This window comes from Beta vulgaris, chromosome 4 (assembly GCF_026745355.1).
Source record: "Beta vulgaris subsp. vulgaris cultivar EL10 chromosome 4, EL10.2, whole genome shotgun sequence".
Lineage (NCBI taxonomy): Eukaryota > Viridiplantae > Streptophyta > Magnoliopsida > Caryophyllales > Amaranthaceae > Beta > Beta vulgaris.
Window position 1 is genome coordinate 44,348,294 of NC_079205.1, and position 23,662 is coordinate 44,371,955.

Genomic DNA, 23,662 nt, shown 5'->3' on the forward strand with positions numbered 1-23,662 from the left:
AATATTTAAAAGTTGATTATGAAATTTCATGTTAAGATAATTTTAATAAGATCTTACATGAGTATGTTTTCTAGTATATATCATTAAGAATATTTAGTCAAACATTTTGAAATTTGACCTATCTAAAATGAAACAAACATATATTATGAGATGGAGAGAATATTAATAATTAATCCTATAGCTACTAGTAACCAAACGTTTTTCTCAATCCATTTAACTTTTCCTGCATCTTTCTTTCTTTATTTTTTTTTTTGAGTATTTTTATAAAGCATTAACTATATTTTTTATAATAGTATTAATTTAGAAACTTATTATGACATAATCACACCTCAATCTATGTAATTGAATTGATAGTTATATATTGCTTAACATTTCTATTTTTAACTTACTACTCCCTCCGTTTCCTAAAGATCTTCCCTCTTTCCGTTTAAGTGCGTTTCCAAAAGATCTCCCCTCTTTTACTTTATTTCTTATTTGGAATTTTTTTTCCCCTTTTTACTCTCTCATGTCCCTATCATATGGTTCACCATTACATTATTAATTCAATTTTACTCACTTTTTCTCTCCTACTTTAACCCCTTTTTATTTGTTTATTTATCTTAACCCTTTTCTCTCTGCTACTTTACCTACCCCATACCCCACACAACTTGATTCTCATTGGTATCTGTAGTAATAGTAACAAGGAAGATTTTTAGAAAACGGAGGTAGTATATGTTAGGGGTTGGAATTTACATGAATCGTTTCCCGAAATTATAGCCCCTTTATATGAAAAAATATATATTGTTTTTTCATTTTTGGTGTCCCAAAATATAATGTTTATTTCTATTTAATTAAAAACATGACTTTTCCTAATCTACCCTCATTGCCATAATTTTATTCGTACTAGCCTTTTTTTGCATGCGATGCGTGCGTGAATTATTTTAGCGATTATTATTAAATTTCATCTAAATGTAATTTTGGAGGATGTAATTTACAATCATCATTAGTTCTAATTAAATATCATGTGATGTAAATACAAAATATAAAAAATAATCGATGAAGAAGTTGTTTTCTCGATATTTTTATTACTTGTAAATGGATGTTGGTACATTATTATTGCATTTTAAAGTTTAGGTAAAATAAAAATTTTATGTCTTTGATTTTGTAGTTGACTTAAAAACTGATTTAGGGACTGTTCTCTTCGGCATAGAATAGCTAAACTGAACTGAACTGAATTGAATTGAACTGAACTGAACTGAATTGAACTGAACTGAAGTGAACTGAAATGAACTGAATTGAATTGAACTGAACTGAAGTGAGATGAATAGTGATATGTGAGAGTAAACATATTGTCCAGAGCTGAACTGAACTGAATTGAACTGAATTAAACTGAATTGAACTGAACTGAAAAAAAGCTGGGGAGAACAATTAGTTATGTTAATTTGTTCTTCAATCATAACTTTTTTTTTTCAATACATATTTTTTTTATGAAAGTTTATTTTAGCTACTTTGAACTTCTTTTAATATACATATTTTAAATTAGGAAGACTATGATTGAGGAAAATATCAAAATCTTAATAGGTAATCTTTTTTTTTATATAAAATGAAGGATTAAAAAGTATTTTCAAAGGGGGACACCATAGCTCTCCCCTTGACTAATATAATAGAGATTATGTCAATCTCCAAAATATTCCACTTAGCTTAATTCTCGTGAAACAAATATAAACAAACACTATATTTTAGGGAAAATGGAGCTTTTAAATATTTATATGACTATTGAGTTTTTAACTTTCTTGTAACTACTGTTGCCTTTTGTTTTGCTGTCTTTTACAAGACATTGTAGTAGTCTTATCCGTTGAGTGGGAGGGTGAATAATTTACAGAATCACAAATAAAAGGTTGAGCTGAAAGTGCACAAGATAAAAGATGAAAGTGAGCAACTGTTGTATGTTGCGGGACTAATTTCAATTATAAAACATAAAGTGGTTAACAAATTTCTACCGATGGATAGTTACTAATTATCGCGGGGATTGGGATTTGGGACCAATAATCGGGACAATTCAATAATTTTTCCAACATAAAGTAGAAAGCTTATAATAAGGAGAGCTATCTTATCGACTGTTAAAACCTTTAATTTGTCCGGATCATATGATGTGGTCTACAATCATTGTTTACCTGTTCAAGACTTGTATGCTACCAAAGAACATCGAATTTAGTTTATAATTGAAATATTACGTACCATACTCCTATTAAAGAAGCCGTTCTTTAACATTTATATTAGTAAAAATCAGATAAAGAATCTCAAATTAATATTTTAGATAATCTTTTAAGTTTCTTTTTTTGACAAGAAGAAATCATTTAAGATTTACCTAAGGAATATTATTGTTATATATGTCACATGATGATTTATTAATATTAATGATAATTTTTCTATTCCCTTTAGAAAAAAATCGATGAAAGTGATATGACATGTGCTACAAATATTAATAAGTAGCAATAGTTTTCCCCTGCCAAAGAAAAAGCAATAGTACTCTCTGATTATGCTCACTCTGTTATATCGTTCCAATCTAATACATAGCTTTCACAAGTTGGTTGGTTAGCATTCCTTAATTTTTGTTTGTTTTTGGCAAAAACCTTGCATATCTTAATATAGAATTCAAGATGTGGGGGCAATATGCTCCTTTTCCCTCAAAAGTAGTCAAGTTTACAATCAAATATAAGCTGAAAAAGAGAAAACATAATTTATTTACTAATTAGCTAAAAATTTTAAAAAGAAAAATTGATATGAACAGTCTCGATTATAGGCATTTTGCCATTTTCAGTCCTAACTAAAGATTATTTCTGAGTAATTCTAACTTTGGGATAAGTTTTATAAAAATGTACCCAATTGATTGGTGACGCAATTTACTGATTAATCTTTGTTTTTACTTTTTTTTTACCTGATTCACTGCCTTCTCCCTCCCCTTTCTCTCTCCTTACTCACTTCTCCTAGCAGACTCCCTCCTTCGTCCCTGCCACACCCTCCTCCCTCATTCAAGCATCACTCACCAGTCATTCGCAACTCTTCATTTTCAGTCTTCTCCTCCCTGAAAATCTCACTGGAAAGCACCAGCAAAGGAAGCCTCAGAGTTCCATTCCTCTGCTTTATTTCGATACCAAACCACCAACACCGCGGTGCAAACCAGGCCTGCCCCCTTCGAACCACCGCAAGCACCACCCTTCACCTGCCACCATAAATCCACGACCACCGACGCATCACTACGCGCCACTCTCCCGTGTCCCAGCCGCAGCCCCACTCTTTCTATCACACACACACACTCTCTCTCTCTCTCGCTGCTCTTTATCTCCCTCGCTGCATCTTCTCTCACCTTGACCCAGTGGCGTTGCTACCCAGAACACCGCCCTGTGTCCCCGATACACCACCTCGCCTCCTAGACGCCGCAGTCGTCTGCTGCAGCCACCCTCACCTCCTGCCGTGCGCCCTACTTGTTTGTTTCCTATGTTTTCCTCCAAGAGTCGGGGTTGGGGAGGGGGTGTCGTAGGGGTGGCAGGTTTGAGTGGGGTGGGGGTGGGGATGGGGTTGGTGGGGGGGGGGAGATGGGATGGGTGGATGCCTACTAGAGGAGAGAGAAAATAAAATTTGGGAAAAAAAAACTGAAATTTGTTTTCCCTGTTGTAGTTGGTTATTAACCTGTTGGGACCAAATTTGGCAAAAGTGATATATTGTTGGAACTGCTCAGAAATAATCTTTAGTTGGGACTGAAAATGACGAAATTACTTAATGTTTTTGATAAACCCTATAATAGACTTGTCAAAAATTAATTCGACACGAAAATTTAATTCTGATTCAATTTGATTTTCAGTTTTTTTTAAAAAAAAATTCAACTTGAAATTCGATTTGACTCAAATCCAAATACCCCATAAATTACAAGCGAAAATGAGTTTAATTAGAGTTTACTCATCGAGTCAAAAATGTTAAATTTATTATCTATTTTTGAAACGCTTGAATAAGTGGGAAGCAATGAAATGAATGAATGAACAAAGGTTAAAAAATAATATTCACAATACAAAATAATAACCATAAAGTGTTAGGTGTAATTGTTACACCATAAATAATGATGTAACATCCAATTCACACATGTGAATTAAAATATTAATCAAAGATATTCGAAAATTCTGCTGCTTCCCCCTCTCTCATCTCCCTTCTTCCTCCCAATTTTCTCTCATCCTCAGACCATATTAGTTTCTCTTGAGCTTCAAACTTTTTCATTCGAAGATGCTCTCTCGAATCTTATAAATCTAAAGACAACTCTCTCTGTGTCCTCACTCCTTCATCGCCATACCATAAGAGAACTGCTAAATCCTTACAATTACTCAGTCTTCGTGGTTTTGGCGGCGTGGTGATGAAGTCAGTGCGACACGTCGTTGGTGAAGAGCAGGTGCTAGTGTGAAGGGGGAGATGGGGTTGCGGGGATGGAGAGGAGGGGGAGGGGTGATAAGCTGGGTTGGGGGGGGTGCTGGTTTAGGGTTAGTGTTAGGGTTGAGATTAAGGTTAGTGTTTAGGGATTTATGAGTTAAGATTAGGGGTTAATAATGGCAAATTTGTAAATAAAGCAAACGTCAACTTAACGTCCGTTAGAAAAAGGACATTTGGTGAACGTTTTTGGAAACTCAAGGGTATATGGGGAATAAAACATTAAGGGTATATGGTGAATTTCGCAATTTGTCGGGGGTTTATGGTGAAAAAATCGTATGGAATTTATCAAATTACGGTTTATGGAGTTTCAGCATGACTGAGAAGCATAGGTAATTAAATTCGAACTATTCCGATTTAACCGATTATAATCCATAGCTTAAGAATATTGAAACATTATTAACATTCATTATGGATATACCTAATACATGACAGTAGCAAAGTATTCAAATGAATTTTTTTGGTGATATTTAAATGAGATTATGCTATCGTTGTGGATTGGTGAATGAACTAGTTTCATGTTGTGGAAATGATACAAATTAGTTTGCAAATGAAATATGTTTCTTGATTAATGATGCACGTTTGGAGTTGAATATGATAAATAAGCAAAATATATAAGGTGGCGAAATTATAAGGAAATGACTTTACATGATATGAAAATTGACAATAATGATACAAAACTCAACCAAAAAATGATATAGATTGATATCATTTTTAATAATGATATATGTCTATGATAGTAAGATGGTATATGAATATGTATAGATGACATATAACAACTTTAAAATGACATAAAAAAGTTTCAACATGATATGAAATAAACCAATAAAGACATGAAAGAGATATTAGTTCACACATGCACTAGTAGAATAATTGCTTATTGCTGCGGTCATATTGTTACGGTTTTACCTATACGCAGCAATAAACTACGTCAAAAAAATCGAAAATAATCTTATTGTTGCGGTTCCCAACCAAAACCGCAGCAATAGATGTTAATAGGACAATTTTTCAAATTTGATTGACTACTTTGACCAGCTATATTGCTGCGGTTTTTTTAAAGAAACCGCAGCAATATATTAAAATTTTAATATTTTAATATATTGCTGCGGTTTCTTTAAAAAACCGCAGCAATATAAAAACCCAATATTATATAATAGTATTCTCGCTCACTAACCCCTAAACGAAACCTTCTCCCAGCAGCGCCTCTTCACATCTCTCTCTCCTCACTCCCGCCCCTCTCTCCTCTCTCTCTCTCTTCTCACTCCCGCCCCTCTCTCCTCTCAATTCTTCGCCTCTCTTCTCCTCTTAATCATCACCAACGAATATCATTAGACGGTCGCGATTTTCTTCGTCAGATGGTCGTGGTTTTTCTTCGGCTGTCACTCGCGGTTTTCTTCGGCAGCCGGTCGCGGTTTTATTCGTCAGTGTGGTTTTCTTCGTCGGCCGGTTTTTCTTCGTCAGCGTGGTTTTCTTCGTCGGCCGGTTATTCTTTGTCGGCGATTCAGATCGATGACAACTCCGTTCAACCGTTCGACTGACGCTCAGACCGTTCGTCGTTCTCTACCCTCACAACGGGTTTTTAGGAGAAACGAGAGCCGGGTTTTCACGAGAACAGAGAGCAGAGCAGATCTTTTTTTTTTCCCTTTTTGTTTTTCGTTTCCTTGTTTTCGTTTCTTTTTTTTGTCCTTTTTTTCGTTTTTTAATTTGTTTGTAGATTTTATTTTAGGATTTTTTTTTGTAAATTTTCATTAAATTTGATAAGAAGCAGTCTGATTTCTGATCAATAGTTTATGATCTACTTTTTTAGTGTGATGTAATCATTTTGAATCATCTATTGGAGACTCAGTGATTGTTAACATTCTTGAAAATTCAGTAAGCCCAACCAAACGATGCGCGACCATACATTGAAATTGTGCATATGCAAGTCTTTGAAAATCTTCAACGAACATGCCACTCAGCCAGATTCATATGTTATTTCATATTCAATTTGTTTTTTGATTTTTCAAATTTAATTGACAAATGCCAAAAACAAAAAAAAAAAATTTACCTGTACCAGGACCTATTGCTGCGGTTTTGAGCAAAAACCGCAGCAATATGTTGCACGTTTTAAATAAAAAATAAATACTCCCTCTGCTTTTATTTATTTGCTACATTTTCCAAAAAGGGTTGCTTTTTTTTATTTGCTACATTTCCTTATTAGGAGACTTGGCCCACCAAAAAGTAATAGTATTATATTTGTTTTTCCTCTTTTTTCACCAAAAAGTACACTTTTTTCCTTTTTTCCACCTTATTTAATGCTAAAAGGGTCAAAAAATACACCAAAAAAGAATGAAAGGGACATCTCCTAAATTATTGTGTAAACAAGAATGTAGCAAATAAATAAAAGCGGAGGGAGTACATTGCTGCGGTTTTACCCAGAAACCGCAGCAATATGTTCAAATATTGCCGCGGTTTGAAACCGCAGCAATATAATTATTACCTATTGTTGCCCCCTTAATTGATGCGCGCCCAAAACCGCAGCAATAGACCACTTTTTGACCGCAGCAATAAGCGTTTATTCTACTAGTGATGTGAGCATTTATTACACAATAAGTTGTGGTGTAACATGTTACACCCAACAAGCACTCAATAATAACTCATGTATCTCTTCTGCATATTTCGATTCATTTGACTTGCTTAATCAAGGAAATTGTTCATATCATTCCCCTGGGTTGCCGAGCTTTTGCCTATTATTGCACTTTCTCGACATACATGCAAAATAGGTTAAGCATAATCTGACCCAACTCGATAGGTGTGAGTTTACGTAATATTGACTTGATCATTTATCTGTGGCGTAGCAGTTATGTACCTATTGAAACCTTTATTATCTCTGGGTTGATTTCTCTCTTGGCTCAAATGATACTTTTGATCCATTCACATCACTTTGTGATGACCTGATGGATAATCAACTTTTTTCTCTTTGACAAATTGAAGAAAGAGCGTAAAATAACTTAAAAACTCAATTATAAATTGGTTTCTAGGAGAAAATACAATTCAGATTAGTTTTCTTTTATATGTTTTTTTTCTTTCATACATGATAAGTTAGAGTGAAAATGAAGAATGACACGGAAGGAGGACAAGGGAAGTAAGAAATAGGATGCAAATGTGGTATTGTTTCCTTCAGGAAGAAATTATATTGTTTCCATAGAAGAATTATTTTCCACTTTTTACAAACCAAATAAAGAAACTTCGAAAACAACTTTTCTTGAATTTGAAAGAATGCTAATAAACAAGTAGCTATGTTGTAAATTGAAGGTACACCGATTTAATGTTAGGAGAGGTATGTCTAATAAAATGGGTTGTTGACTATATCCTAGTAGCTCGTATGATAGTCAACAATATATTGTGGAATTGGTAATAATTTGTGAACTATATGTATGGAATTTGCTAGAATGAAAACATGAGAAGATTAATCATAAGTTGTTGTCAATACTAGATTACGGATAATTAGAATAGTAAGGAAGTTGAATAATAAGTTGTTAGACAAATGTGGACATGATAAACTCCAAAATATAGGTAGAATTAGGAATTTCATTAAGGTTGCTATTCTTAATGGATTTTGATATGCAAAATTACTTGATATTAAGCATGTATAACTGATGCCAGAATGTATTGGTAGAGGGTCATCGGTGATCATAGGGCGCGCCTTTCATTTAGTGCACTATAATCTTTGTTTATTGAGGTATACGATTGAACCTTCGCATTAGATCATATTAGATAGGTCACTCTAGATGCCTTTATTAGTTACCAATCTTCATATATTTAATCTAATCTAGTTTTACTTACAATTGCATCATTTTATCATTATTATTTTCCAAGTCATTATCAATATAAGAAAAGAGTTATTAATATGCGTATACAAATAACAAAGGTTACATATTATTGTTGGGTATACATCCTAAGACCCACATCAGAGGGATAAAAAGAAGTTCCCTAATTCATAAGAGTTCACCAATTACATTAGTATGAGGCCTTTTGAGTAGGAGCCCAAAACAAATCCGTTCGGGCTAGGCCCAAAGCAAACAATATCATAATAATGATGAAACTGCAGGCGGACTCATGGTCCCTACAAATGGTATCAGAGCCGATAGTTCGGCTAGGTGAACGGGAATACAGTGGTGGACCCCACGGTCGACTTTATGGAGCACGCAAGGTGTAGAGCGTTGTAGCTCTAGGGCATAGCTGCAAGTCTTTGGTGGTATTCTATATGATTCTCAAAAGATAGTTTGACTAAATTAATGCATGGATATACAAGCTGTAGAGCAATGTGCTTCCACGCGTAACTGTGAGGCATGGTGCATGAGATCTAAGGAGATGTGGAGGCTCTCAGTGTGACCTCATGAAAGGAAATTTGTGCTTGGTGCCTTGTGTCGAATATATTCTTGATATTGTGGTGGTCAAGTGGCGTGTTTCGTAGGTTGATGGCGGTACAAGATGATTAGAGGGGTTTTAGCTAGAGGGGAAACTTGTGATCCTTGGTCTGAGTGGAGGATTGTTGGGTATACATCCCAAGTCTCACGTCGGAGAGATAAGGATTTCCCTAGTTTATAAGAGTTCACCAACTACATTAGTATGAGACCTTTTCGAAAGGAGCCCTTAAATAAATTGTTGGGTAATGATGTGGAGATGTGTAAAGAAGTGTTGTGTAGGTGTTTGTATGTTTGGAATGAAGCAATTACACGAGAATGAAATGGCCCGCTGCCTTGGAGGCTCTCATGTCGCTCCCGCAGCTTGGCTGTCCAACAAATAAACGTAGTATGCCAATCCGCAGGCCATAGCCCGCGCCAGTTGGACGTCTTCAGTAACCCGCAGGCTATATATATAGGAGGTAAAGGTGTGCACAAACCGGTCTGGTCCGCGTTTCGCGAAATATTAGGATTCCCGTTCGGTCCAGACAGATTGGACCGGAATTTTAGAGAAAAAAATTTAGAAGGTAGAAATTAGAAACTTAAAAACTTACTATTTATTCTTTAAGAATTGTTATTAATTATACTTATTGATATTTAATGTATATAATTTATAAATATATTCTAATAAAATAAAAAGATTTTTTGTTTGGAAAAAAAAATCTGGTCCGGATCGGAATTTATCCCGAATTTCGGTCCACCGTTCCCACCGGTTCCGGTCCGGTCCTAGACCGGTGCACACCCCTAATAAGCCGCCCTGACGGGCGTGTGGTATTAATTTTTGTCGCATCTCTTGTACACGTTTTCTTTGTTAATTGGTTTTCCTTGTTCAACTAGGACTTCTTATTGTTATGTACCCTGGTATAAATATGTTGTAGCCATTGTTGTTATTGATTATTCCATGCCAAGCATAGGTGATGGAGAGAGAAAAATCCAAGATGTAAGGTGTTTGGGTAAATACGGGTTTTAGCTTGATAAGGTTAGACTGGGGAGATCTTGGAAGCCTTGTAATTCATCGTATCATACACATTATTGAACATCCTAGTGCATTGATTTGTGGGTTTCCTCTCGATTCTCATATGAATGTTTGGATGTTAAATCTTCGTGTGTGATCTTTATTGTTGTTTCTTGAGTTAATTATGTGTTATTAATGCTTGCGAATACATAATTGAGTATGCCATCGATCCTAACAATTGGGATCAGAGTCGAGATGGGTTTCGTTATTGTCGGAGGTTCGTAATAGTGTTTTTGACATGCAAGAAGATCAAGACGAAAGCAACATTGCTCGGGTCGACGACTTTGACAAGAGAGACGCTGGAAGCTTTTGTGTCAATTACATGAGTGAACATGGTATGACATGTTGGATAGATTATGTTGCCAGGTAATAATAGTTTATTGACAAGAATCTAGAAACAATATATGAAGGTAGAAGAGCATAAGTGTCCCTGGTAGAACGAACAACAATGACTAGGTGTTGTACGGTTTGACGTTTTCTTCATAGAAATTCGCGATTTTGGTCGGAAACCTGTGCGCGTAGACACGTAGTAAGCCTTGGTAGAGAACTGTGTAGTAAAGTTGGGAGTCTCTCAGGAATTCAGTGGCCTTAAGAAACAGACGTGCTGAAGGAATGTATATTTACACTGATGTTGTATACTGAGAAATCGAGTATGGTAATAGGTTATTGCGCGGGAGGGAGCATGAACATGGTGTGTGATCTCACGATTAGAGTTTTGTGCTTACCTCTTGTGTCGAAAGTCTTTCTGGTTGGTGTTCAGGAAGCGTACCTTGTGGTGTACCAGCGGTGCAAGGTGATTAGACAAATTATCATATATAGGAGATGAGTGGTCGTATGCTTTAAGTACGATGTTAACAAGTCCCATGGATAGTGTTGTGTTGACTTTGTTATCAAGTTGAATGGCTAGGTGGATCTGATCTAATGATTTGAGCCTACATATTTATTGCGGTGTGTTCATCACTTTTACCAATCTTCAGGTGGGAGATTGTTAGGAAAAGAAGTGACACGAGGAGGGAATGGCCCGCAACCTTGGAGGTTCTCGTGCCACGCCCGTAGCTTGGCTATCTAGCTTGCACACCGACTTTGCCAGCCCGCAGGCCACAACCCCCGCTTGCATCAGGATGTCTTCAAAACCCTGCAGGCCACAAACCACTCTCGTGGGTTTGAGCGTGTGGTATTGATTTTGTCGTAGTTCTTGTACTTGTTTTCTTTGTTAATTAGTTTTCCTCATTCAACTAGGATTCATAATTGTTATCCTAGAATAAATATGCTGTAGTCGTTATTGTTATTGACTATTCCATGCCAAGCATAGGTGTTGGAGAGAGAAAAAGCCAAGATGTGAGGTGTTTAAGTAAACACAGGTTTTAGGGTGATTAGGTTAGATCTGGAAGATCTTGAAAGCCTTGTAATTACCTGTATCATACACATCGTTGAAAGTCCTAGTGCATTAATTAATGGTTTTTCTCCCGATTCTCGAGTTTTCACGTTAAATCTTCATGTGTGATCTTAATTATTATTTCTTGAGTTAATTTGTCGTTATTATTGCTTGCAAACACATAATTAAGTATGCCACCGATCCTAACAATCACATAAAAAATTCTTAGGTAAACGAAAATAGTATGAGTAACTTTCACTCCATAATATAACAATATACCCTTATTGTTTGATAACATAAAAACCTATACATTTAAATAGGAAAGTGATTCGTAACTTTGATATGTTTATAATAATATGCCTATCATATTGTCATGTGTATGAATATTAGCTACTTTGTTATATGAACTTTTATAACCTTTCATCAAACTGGTTTTAGAGAATTTGATAGGAAATTTTACATAATGGGATGAGGGACTAGGAAGAGTAATTACTTATCGTGAGCTCTCTATCACAAGTGGAATCAACAAATGCTTAATAGATATGTTAAACTGTAAAAGACAATTTATGAATCCATTCGGCAAAACCTAGCTAATAGCCTATTAGCGACCATAACATTTGTTAGCTTTTCTTTTACTAGCAATTAGTGATCGGATGTCATCTATTTGAGATTACATGCCACATAGCTTTTTATTGCTATCTATACTCTAACATCAAAGTTCCTCCAAAGTCAAAATGCTACAGCTAACAGCCTCCGATAAGGACAAATGAGTGGTTCTCATAAGAAATATATATATATATATGAATGATCAGGTTATAATTTGAACCCTCTTGTGGTGAGAACCACTTAACATGAGCATAAATGTAAAATGATTATAAAAAAGTTAAATTAGAAAAATATAAAAATGAGCAAAAACGTTGCGAAATGAGGATGAATATGTTGAATGAGTAAACACAAAATAAGCAAAACATAAATGAACATAATTTTCATAAAATAAGGAGAAAATGGTGATTCTTAAGGATTTCACCACAAGAGTGGTCCACATACGAACACACACACACACACATATATATATATAGGGGCAAGATCACATGAGAATGTTTCTTACCTGAGAAATAAGAATGAATCTCAACCACACGATTGAATTAGAGTTAAAACAATTGTTCATTAGAGTTATACCCCCCAAAAAAAATTTTGAGCCCAATAGAAAAAGAAAAAAAAAATTGATTTTTTTTTTTAATATTCATTTTTTGGAATTACAATATCGCATAAAATTCATTCTCATTCCTCATATAAGTATGCATTCTCATATGAACTAACTTACATATATGTATGCATTCTCATATGAATTCACTTATATATATATGTAAGGTTTGGTTAGTACTCATGTTCCCTCCATGAATCTAGTTCACTATATAAGAGTGGTACTCTTCATGTTCCCTGCAAGAATCTGTCATATAATATAATGCAGAAATTATGATCAAGTATACTTCAGTGTAAAAAAAACTATTGAGTGCACATGTGTATTATTTTGAAATTAGGACCATTTCAATTCTTTGTTTCCCCTCTGATTACATATTAGAAGAACTTCACTAGCTAGAAGAAATAAAAAATAATAAAGGCTAATACCCTTTTTTTCTACATTATTCCGACTATTGTTTTAACAACTAAAGCAAGGAACGGAGAAACTTGACTACATATTAAGAAGAACACCCTGTATGTACGCAAGGAATCAATCGGCAATCTCAAGCAAGGTGACAAGATGCAAAAACAAAAAAAAAAAATCAAGAATGAGAAAAAGAATAACCTATTGCTAACCTTCAATGAAACAAGCTCGGAAAAACTTACAAGTACATAGAAGTATTACATAAATTCAATGTGGATTACTAATCATGTAGAACTATAAGGAAAACATACGGAATCCTGAACCAATCATTTCCGATGAAGATAAAAAAGAGATTAAACCTATTGTAATACTCCTATATAATATAGCAGAAAACAGAAAGAGGCTGCATTTATACAATAATAATTGGACTAACAAAGCCATGAGTTAGGTTTGTGACTTATATTAAAAGTCAAAATCATGTAGTATTTTTTTGAGAAATTCATGGAGTAATAAAGATTGTGGATGATGAAGTACATAATTTGATTAAATAATAGCTTATTTTAAGGTAATGTTTATGGGGAAGTAACTAAAGAAAGAAAAGAATAAGAAACAATACGCAAAAAAAAGCATCAGCAAAAACATATACTCATATTTTAAAAGGATGAGAAAAAGATGATGCAGGTCATCAAAATAATACCATAACATTACTCACTAAACAAGAAAGGCATGAAAATAAGTGCAGAAGAATTAACAATAATTTTTATGAGTATCAAAGTTACAGATTTTCAGGAAAATTTTCAAATTAAACCAGCAAATAATGAAAAAACAAGAAGACAAGCATTTAAGAATTTTGAGCACTCCCACGCTAATATTGCTCCTATCTATGAAGGATTCTCTCTCTACTTCATTCAACTCTTTTCATCAGTCAAATTGTTATTCAAAAGAGTTGCGAGTTTTCATACACAAAAATAAAAAGACATGTTTTTTGTTTTGTGAGATCAGTACATGTAAAGCTGAACCCTAGACTAGATAGAGAGAAACATTAAAATTTACAAGAAAAAACCCATCATTTATCATATCTAGAACCTCTCTTCTCTTTCTCTCAACTACAAATTAACACCAACAAAATACAAGTAGTGCATCATATAGTATAGGATCATTAAGATGACTAATTTACCTGAAAATTAATCCATCTTTTGATCATTTTTATTCTTGTTCTTGTTAGAAAGGAGGGCGACCACCATGATTCCAACCATAAGCTTCATGACTAATTTGACCTCCACCACCACCACCACTACTTCCTCCACCATTTGGGAGTAAATTAGGGGGTAAATTATACATTCCTAGGGCAGAAGAAGGATCTCCACCCATACTATGTTGCTGCTGTTGTTGTTGTTGTTGTTGTTGTTGTTGTTGTTGTTGTTGTTGTTGATGTCCTGGAGGTGATCCAGACGCGCCACCAACTTGCCCTGGTTGCTCATCTTCCTGATCCTCCAACGGTAGCCGCTCGTAGGTAGCGTTGGAGAAAGTAGCGGCAATAACCATAACAGGGCCAGCTGCAATAAGCGGCCCTACTACGCTTCCACCGACTACCTGGCCTTGTCCCCCAGCCAAGTAGACGGTAAGCCCAGTGGAGCCAGGTGGGGCCGGCCCGGGGAGAAAAGCTCCCGTAAGAGACAAGATCTCAAACCGGCCATGTAGGGCTACTACAGTTGCCCCACCTGGCCCCGCCGAGGGCTGGCGTATAGTGACGCCAGTTACTGCGCCTGCAGCTGAAATCACGCAGACGCCTCGCTGGCGTCTACGGGCGAAGTTGGCGATGCTATCCGCAACATCAGCTCCGCCTGCCACCTCCATAACATGAGAACGCAGCGCGTTTGGACTATCCCTAGTCACAAATATTGGTGGCTTTGGCTTATTTTTCGACCCTGGTGGACGGCCCCTAGGCCGTCTAGACGGTGCCTCCACCGCCCCTTCTTTCGGCTCATCGCTGTTTTCTCTCTCCTCTTCATCATCCTCCACCTGCTGGTGGTGGTAATGATCAGCTCCCATAGATATACCTAGATCTGGCTTCACTTTCATCCCAGATGAAGTTGACTCCAAACCCTGCAAACCTACTTGTCCTGTCCACCATGGATTCGCCATCTCTTCTCACCAAATCAACCTAAATACTCAATATATAATTCAAATACCTCAAACTAGCTAGATCACCTTTTAGATCTTCTCAGCTAGCAATAAAAAAAACACTAGCTAGCTAAATTCACCACTTAATCAATATGATCTTCTTCCTTTTGTTTCGTTTTTTGCTCCTCTTTTCTATGTAGTAGTAGGGTGACAAGCAAATATATGATAGGATCAGTTACAAAGTCTTCCTGCTTATCAGGTGGGTAGGAGTACTATACTTTGGCGTTTTTTTTTTCTCTCTTTCTCTCTCTTAATATGGAAAATACTAAAATCATATAGTATCTTGGATAATTGTCTAATTAGTGTAACAGGCCAAGCTAGCAGGAAATATGGTTGATATATGTCAAGGTTATGGGAAACCTTGATATGAAGACATTTATGTGTTAGAATTTTTTTTGTTTTTTCTCTGACTTTTGGTAGAACAACTGTTTGTGTTTGTCTAGCTAAAAATTAGGGTTATTGTTTTTGTGACAGTAAGAAAAGACATAAAAATGGAGAAGAGGAGAGATATAATTAATATTGGGAGTGGACCAAATTTTAGAGAATAGGGTCGCGTGCGCGTGAGGAAGTGGAGAGCACGTCGTTTTCTCGCGCCCCGACATCTCAACGGATGGGGGCTTATTGGATTAATTTATGTGTTAAGTAGTACAAAAGGAGAAAAAGAGAATTTTTATGTTGGATATGTAAGAATTTAAGAAATACTAGGAGTATAATATATATATATATATATATATATATATATATATATATATATATATATATATATATATTATATATATATATATATATATATATATTATGTTATTTTATACATGATAATAGTACTTGTTAATGGTTCTAATAATTGTTTCAATAGGTCTCATGATGAATCGGGCAGTTATATGTACAATATCTTAACAAGGTTGTATTTCATCTTTTTTTTACTGATTCCCGTGGGATCAACTTTTGGAAATTCATTATTGTGAATATATAAATTAATTGAGAAATAATATAATTGATACATTGTTATTTTATTTGAAAGGATATTGTTATTTTATGTTACATTTATATTTTAAATATTGTACTTTATATCTAATTTAATCTGTTTAAGATTTCATTTATGTGCATGGTAGAAGCTGTGGAGAATGTTCTATTTATTGTAGCTAGATTGGTACGTAGGTGTCATGAATAATGGGGAAAAACTATTCTAGTACTCCAATGTTTTTGTGAAAAAATAAACATGCTTTTTAATTAATTAAGATTAATGTAGAGAGTACTTGTTAATGGTACAATTAAGTAATTTGTATGATGATGAATGGGGCATTTAAGTTGTACATCAAAGTTAAATTACATATTGCCCTTTTTACCCAAAGGAATCACGACTCAAAACATCATAAATTAGCCTTATATGCACGTTATGCATGTAAAGTCGAAAATTGAGTGTTAACTGATTTGCAGTTTGTTCGATCGATTTTTCCCTTTTTAAAAAAAAATTAATAGAGTCATAGGAGTTGTAGTTTTCTTTTTTGCCTAGTTAGGAGCATATTGGTCAAAAAGGATGGACACCAAAGCTCTCAAGAGTTCCTATATATATATATAAGTGAGTTCATATGAGAATGCATACTTACATGAGAAATAAATGAGAATAAATTTTACGTGCTATAACTCTTATGAATAAGTGATATAACTGTTAGAGTACAAGGTGACACTCAAGAAGGGGGATTGAATTGAGTGACAAAATCTAATCGCTTTTCGCAAAAACTCTGCTATAGCACTGTGCCTCATACAGTATTATACACTCGTAAATTCTCTGATTTGTGTTTTTACGAAAACTAACTCGTAACACAATATGAAATCAATGAATTCAGATAACAAACACCAGAAATAACGTGGTTCAATCTCACCTATGAGATCTACGTCAACGCAAACAAACTCTTTTATTATTTGAATCCTAAAATATCAAACTCTTGATATAATATGATTTCCGCACTACTAACTCTAGTAGTGCTCCCCAATACTTAACCCTAAGTGTTGCTACTCTCTATAATTAATAAAATTACAGAAAGAACAAAAATCCTCAAAAGCGTGCTTCTTATTCAAGCAAATTAGAGGACAATTACAAATATTGAATAGTTACCTAGACTGACTAGAACTCTGTGCTATACTATGTGCCTTAGGAAATAGTTTTCAACTCTTGAAATCTCTGATATATTTCTCTAAAAACGTGAGTGATAAAACTGAGTTTCAATCCCTTTTATAGCTTATAGTCTGATCGAAAATCTATTACTCCTAGGATTAAGGGATAAAACTTTTTCCTTTAAAAAAACAATCTTTCTCTTCTTATAACTTCATCTTTATCTTTAACCCTTATAAGATAAGTTTTCTCAAACCAATGTTTATCTAAAACTTGATGACCAATTTAGTTTTCCTTTTATCTTTACTAACAATTCTTTTACTTCGATTTTTACAATATCTTTTTAAACTCCATTTTTCGAAAATCCTTTTTCAAATCGCTTTTTATAAAATCATTATTAAAAAACGTTTCCTTTGATATTATTAAATTTCGAACTAATATTTCCTTTTAATATAGATATACTAGAATTTTTCGCACGCGATGCGTGCTTGATTTTTTTTTTTTTCGAAATAAAAACTCGATTTTCTTCGGCATAAGAGTCAAAATTTGAACATTGGACATACGAAGTATAATTGTTTTTAGTTGCAAAATTTGATTAGTTTAGTTTTTGTCACTTAAATCTCTCACCATTCTTCCCCTCAAAAAAAAAAAAATTCTCTCACCATTCTTTTTGTTTTTGTTTTTTTACTTTTCAAAGTTAAATTCTATGAACAAAATAGAAATTTTATTGAATTTATTTATGATTTCTAATATTATAATTTTTTAGTTGATTTTTGAATAAAGTACAACACTTCATAAAGTGTAAAGAAAGTAAACACTTTGATTTCAAGTCAATTTTTTCATAGGTTGTAGTTTGTAAGTGAATTTTTAAGTTTTTGTAAAGTTTCCTCATTTTAGTGATTTGCATAACGTAAATTATGCAGTTTTATGATTTTAGTTGACTTGTGAGTGATTGTTATAATTATATTTTTTTGATATTCTTGTTTGAAGCCCCCTTTGATTTGTAAGTGAATTTGTAATTTAGAATGGGAATGAGGTAACATAGTCTCTTCATTCGGGGACACCCTAGCTCCCCCCCCCCTTCCCTAATATAATAGAGATATGTTGTACTTTAATTCTTGAATGATGTTTTACATAAACCTTTTTACCTGGATAATTAATCGCTATTATATAATAGAAAAAAATAGGTCCAAATATATGTAAAAGTTTCATTATATATAGGAAACACTATAAAAAAGTAAATAATTTTTTTCCTTGTCTAACTTCTAAATTCTGATTTCACTAAAAATACACCTCTATTTTTTATCACGACCCAGCATTAATTGTGAATGGTTCTTGAGAATAGTGATTTGTAAGTAAATTTTTGTAAATATTTTTGTATGTATTGACGTTCTAGGTTATTAGCTAGTTTTAGTTTGTATGTTAATTTTAAGTTTTAATAAAGTTTCCTGATAATTTAAGTGAATTGCGTGATTTTTGTAACGTGATTTTCTCAATTGTATGGGTGAATTGTAAAGTTTCTTCTTTTAAGTGATTTGTGAGTGAGTGTTGTATATTTATTTTAGGTAGTTTTCTTTGAGTGTCGATTTAGAGTTTGACATTCCTTTTGTAATTTAGAAAGGGAAGGGGGGCAAAATAGGCGATTTAAAAGAGGACACCATTGCTTCCCCCTTCCCTTATATAATAGAGATTAAATTAGTATGATTATCTATTTTCTTAACTCTAAGAAAATAATAATCATTTTAATTTAACATTTCTATTTTTAGCACAAAGTTTATCACAAAGTTCTAATACTTTACATTTGCACAAGTATAACAAAATATGTAACATCATCTTGAACTTTCATTTCTTCAAAGTCTTCAAACTTTTATTGACTTCCAACCTTGATAATCTTTCATGGACCACTGTTACAATCGTGAATGTTCTGAGATTAAGTTTGCAACTGATCTCACAACATACATTCAATCACCTCTTTGCATTGTGAACAACGCACCCAAACTAGTTTAAGACTTACACAACATTACATCATAACGAACTAATAACTAAGTATTAAAATCTTCATGATATTTTTTCAAAGACACTTGCTACAATAACTTGATACAGCTAATCAGAAGAAATGGTTATCCTCATTTCCAATAGACACATTTGGTTGAAGATGCTCATGCTATGGTTTCCCTCCCCCTCTTCTATTTTTTTTTCTACCAAAGGTTTTGAAATAATATGATTAAAATCCATGACCCCGTTACGACTTTAAAAAAATTACATATATACTTTGTGATTTGTAGATCACTGGCATGTCCAGTGTTATAGTTTGGCGGGTTTGTTTTCCTACCTTGGTGTTTTGTCTTTTTGGTTATACTAATCTCTTGATTAATTAATAAAAAAAAGTCACATATGTATTGATATAAAAATAACTCCGTTTGTTTATATATTGTGTCATGGGTGTAACATGTTATACTATAACTTATTGTTTAACATGTATAATGACATAGATTTCAACAAGAATGGCATGGACTATAAAACTAATAACATTAATATCATGTCATTTTGTCATTAATTCCATGTCATTTGAATTTCTTGGGTTGTTACACCAATATTCAACCAGTACCTGACCCCCAGCCCAACCCCACCAACCACTCTCCCCATACATCACCCTGCACCCCCAGCCCACCCCCAAGATCAGCCCCCTCCCCCATATCCTCGCACCCCTCCTCCCCCACCCCCACAGTCCAACAACCCTGGGAGAGAAATCAGAGTTGCGAGGTTGTTGAATAGCTGTGGGGGGGGGGTTGAGGAGCTGTGGAGGAGGGGGTGTGGAGCTGCATGGGAAGGGTGGGGGTTGCGGGTGCGGGGATGCTGGAGGGAGCTGATCGTGGGGGTGGGGTGGGGGGCTACTGGTGGGGGTGGGTGGCACCTGCAGGGGTGATCTGGAGGGAGGGTGGCTGGTGAGGTTGATTTGGAGGTCATGTAGTGGTTGAATGTTGGCAGGTTAGGGAAAGAGAATAAGGGTTACTTAGGATTTTTTAGGGTTAATGGCTAATAGCGGAGTTAACCGTCATTAGTCATTAAGGGAATTCTAATGCATTTCGAAGAAATGAAGGGGTATATGGTGAATTCTGAAAAAAGTAGGGGAATCTAGTGAATAAAATTTTTAGGGGTATATGGTGAGAAAAACCGTTGATTTATAGCTTATTTATTTTTATTAAAGATCCAAAATTAAAATTTAAAATCCAATAAATTATTATTAATTTTATTATGGGCCCACAAATCTAATATTTTGAACCCAATCATTTGAAAACTCCAATTAATTATTCATGATAATTAATCCTATTTATTATTTTAATAAATATTTTCAAGTAATGAATTTTTAAGTTGAAATTAGATTTTATGTCGTAAAATAACTGGTTTCCGAAATTAAAGATAAAAGACAATAATAATAGAAAACTGCGTAAAAGGCTGGCAACATCAATGGTGCTTCTGGCACAGGCTGCAAGCGCACAAGCTAGATTTAGCTCAGCCCACCACTGTGCGCTTGACACATGGCAATGCGTTCAGTGCAATCTTTTGCGCGGAGCAAAACACACTTTCCTATATTTTTTTTTTAATATATTCGTATAAATAAGCTCATGATCTTTGAATCTAAGACAGTTTAGACACATTGTGTACACCCGAATACTTGCGATCTCTCAAGGAGAAATACTCTCATACTTTAATAATTTCATACTCTCATATTCAAACACATACCCATAGTTGCAATCACATACTTTCACTTTGATCGATATTCACAAGTTTTGTTGATAAGCTTCACGATTGCTCCTCCCAAGGTTGTAATTCCCTCAAACCCAAGCCACATCGCTATGTTCCCGAGTGTCCTTGAATGTTTCTTATTATCTGTTCTATTGAAGTTACTAACAATTTCTTCCATGATATAGATCTTTAATAAAAAAAATTGTTCTTTTGTATATTCTAACCTCAACCTTTTATTTCTTATTTTTTTATATGTTTCATATGATTGTCCTTCTCATGCTTTCATCAAAGATGTTATTATTGCTAATCAAGATCTAAGAAATTGTTCTAATATTAATCAGATTATTTGGACAACCTATTAGGAACACATATTTTTGATTGCTTAATAACGTATCACAAAAAAGGTAGTCTATTTATGTGTTTGATAAAGCAATCTAGACTAATATTTTTAGGTGTTTGAAAACATTATGTGGTTGTTCTTTGCATAAACTTTGCTATGAATCGATATTTAATAGAAGTCAGCAATGGGCGAACATGGTTCATGAATGTGTTCGTACCTTTACCCCCGAACTCACTATATGGTTCATTGACCATTAATGGAGTCATGACAGGAAAATCTACAAAGTTGCCCCTATGATTTCCCAATATCCGATTAGGTTAATGAGTCTTCCTTTAATGACTTGTTGGCGACTTCAAAACGTTTTCAATAGATCCTTTACATTGAGGTAGGCAAATACGCGCTCACCACGCATAAGCGACATAAAATCACGCCTATAATTTGGATACTTCACTGGGGAGGATTTTAAAATTATTTTTGTATATAAGTGGATGAAACTTGAAAAATATGCTTCACTTTCTTTTTATGCCTTAGAATAACATATTATTTTGCATGTGCATCACTATTGTTTAAGCTATCATAAGGACAATTTTCCTTGCCTTATTAGCGTATGTTCTATGCGTAGGGCCACCCCCCGAGGGTTGTGCTTTTTCCATCCAAAAGCTTCCTGAGCAATAGTATTGGATCTTAGTCATAAACAAACCTACCTAGCCATGGCATTATTCAATTGTTCCTGACTTGAGAACTACAGTGTGTCTTTATTACAAGTGGCCACCATATAAAGCAAAAGTACGAAGTGTGGGATCAATCTCTTAATCATGGAACCTTTTCAACCTTAGCCTAAACCTGACCATATTAGAAACGTAGAACTGTACTTTAATTATTTGAGAACTTTGTGCATCCATGTTATGTGACATTTGCTTGTGATTGTGTTTTTTTCAGGATATTAATTTATCAAAACATTGATGTTTATTGCACCTAAAAGCGCGTCTAAAAAGATCGTCAAGATTGTTCAAAAAGGTGCGCCTGGTGCACCGCTCTTGCGCCAAATGCATAGGCTTCGCGCCACGCGCACTCTGTTGTGGCGCACAACCTATACGTCTTATGGTAACCAATTCAGCTATCGTTTAAAAGTCCTTAATTAAAAGGACTATCAACAAATCCTTCACTATGTGATTTTTGTCGTCGCGTCCCAAGAATATGTGGAATTAGTCAAAACCTCACCTAAATCGCCAAAAAGCATGTCGGGGGCAGTGCGCCAAACACATTAAGTTGTGTTGGACGCACATGCTTCGTGCTGCGCGCAACGTTGTTGCATGGCGCGCATCCTGTGCATCTAATTTTTTTTTTTAGTTGTCGTGGTGGTCGATTTCGTGTTTTCTCTGTCTGCATTCATGTAGAGTCATGATCGTTATTGGAGTCCTTTTGTCTAAAATGAAACTCACCTAATTCAAACATATTAATCTATATTTCCTTACCTATCATCTAACCTAGAGTGTATCCGAAAACGTGCATCTAGAAAAGTGATCATGGTATAGTTAGAATCGTCATGCATGCCTAACTCATTACATCTCATCCCATCTATAACAAATCTTTGTATAATATTTATCCTATCGTATTCCATCGCTTTCAATTTTTTTTTATCTTTTTCAAAATCAAACTTACATCCTCTTCTATTCTATCCTTTTCGAAAACATTTGATAATCATCATCATACCACCTAATAAAAAAAAATCTTTTCAAAATTAATCCATCATCTTTTTCCAATAAAACATAAAAAAAAGGTCCCTTTTAACATGAATTTCGAAAATTCTAAGCACAGTCCAAATACCTATAATCCAATCCAGTCAGCCAATCTCAATCCATTTGTATTCATCTTAGGCCCATATAAATTTGAGTCCTTACATTCGTATTAGGCCCACTTGCATTATGTAGACACATAATCGTGTCTCCCCAATTAAGGGTCCAATGATAAAACACATTGCGGTATTATTTGGCGCAACCTGCTAACGGAAGAGCAATCCAAAAAGCCAACCCAAAATCAATTTAAATTGTGTTTTGAAATATTATTCTAAAGCCCAATTAATTATTCATGAGAATCAATTGTATTTTAAGGCTGCGGGGTAGAGATGAGGAAACTAAGACCGAAAGAAAAGACTATCCGCCAACCCTAGCCTTAGGATTTGAAACCCTAGGCCTGGCCTACAAATAGAAAAATAGGCTAGCGAGTTGAAGCAATAGCTAGAGATTAGGAGGTGCGAAAGGAAGCAAGGGAAGGTTTAGATCGTTAACCAATTTACCCAAATAGTTCTTACCGCGAGGGTCAAATACAATCCATTACATGATCTGGATAGAAACTTGAGAACCTCGAGAAATAAAGATATAAACT

General features: G+C 34.6%; 1 protein-coding gene across 1 annotated transcript; it reads right to left on the bottom strand.

Moving 5' to 3' along the window:
• Positions 1-13,626: 13,626 nt before the first annotated feature.
• LOC104907540 (AT-hook motif nuclear-localized protein 19) lies at positions 13,627-15,610 on the bottom strand. The gene has a single exon (XM_010696479.4). The coding sequence runs from the start codon at positions 15,036-15,038 to the stop codon at positions 14,115-14,117; it is 924 nt and encodes a 307-aa protein (XP_010694781.2). The 5' UTR covers positions 15,039-15,610; the 3' UTR covers positions 13,627-14,114.
• Positions 15,611-23,662: the final 8,052 nt, after the last annotated feature.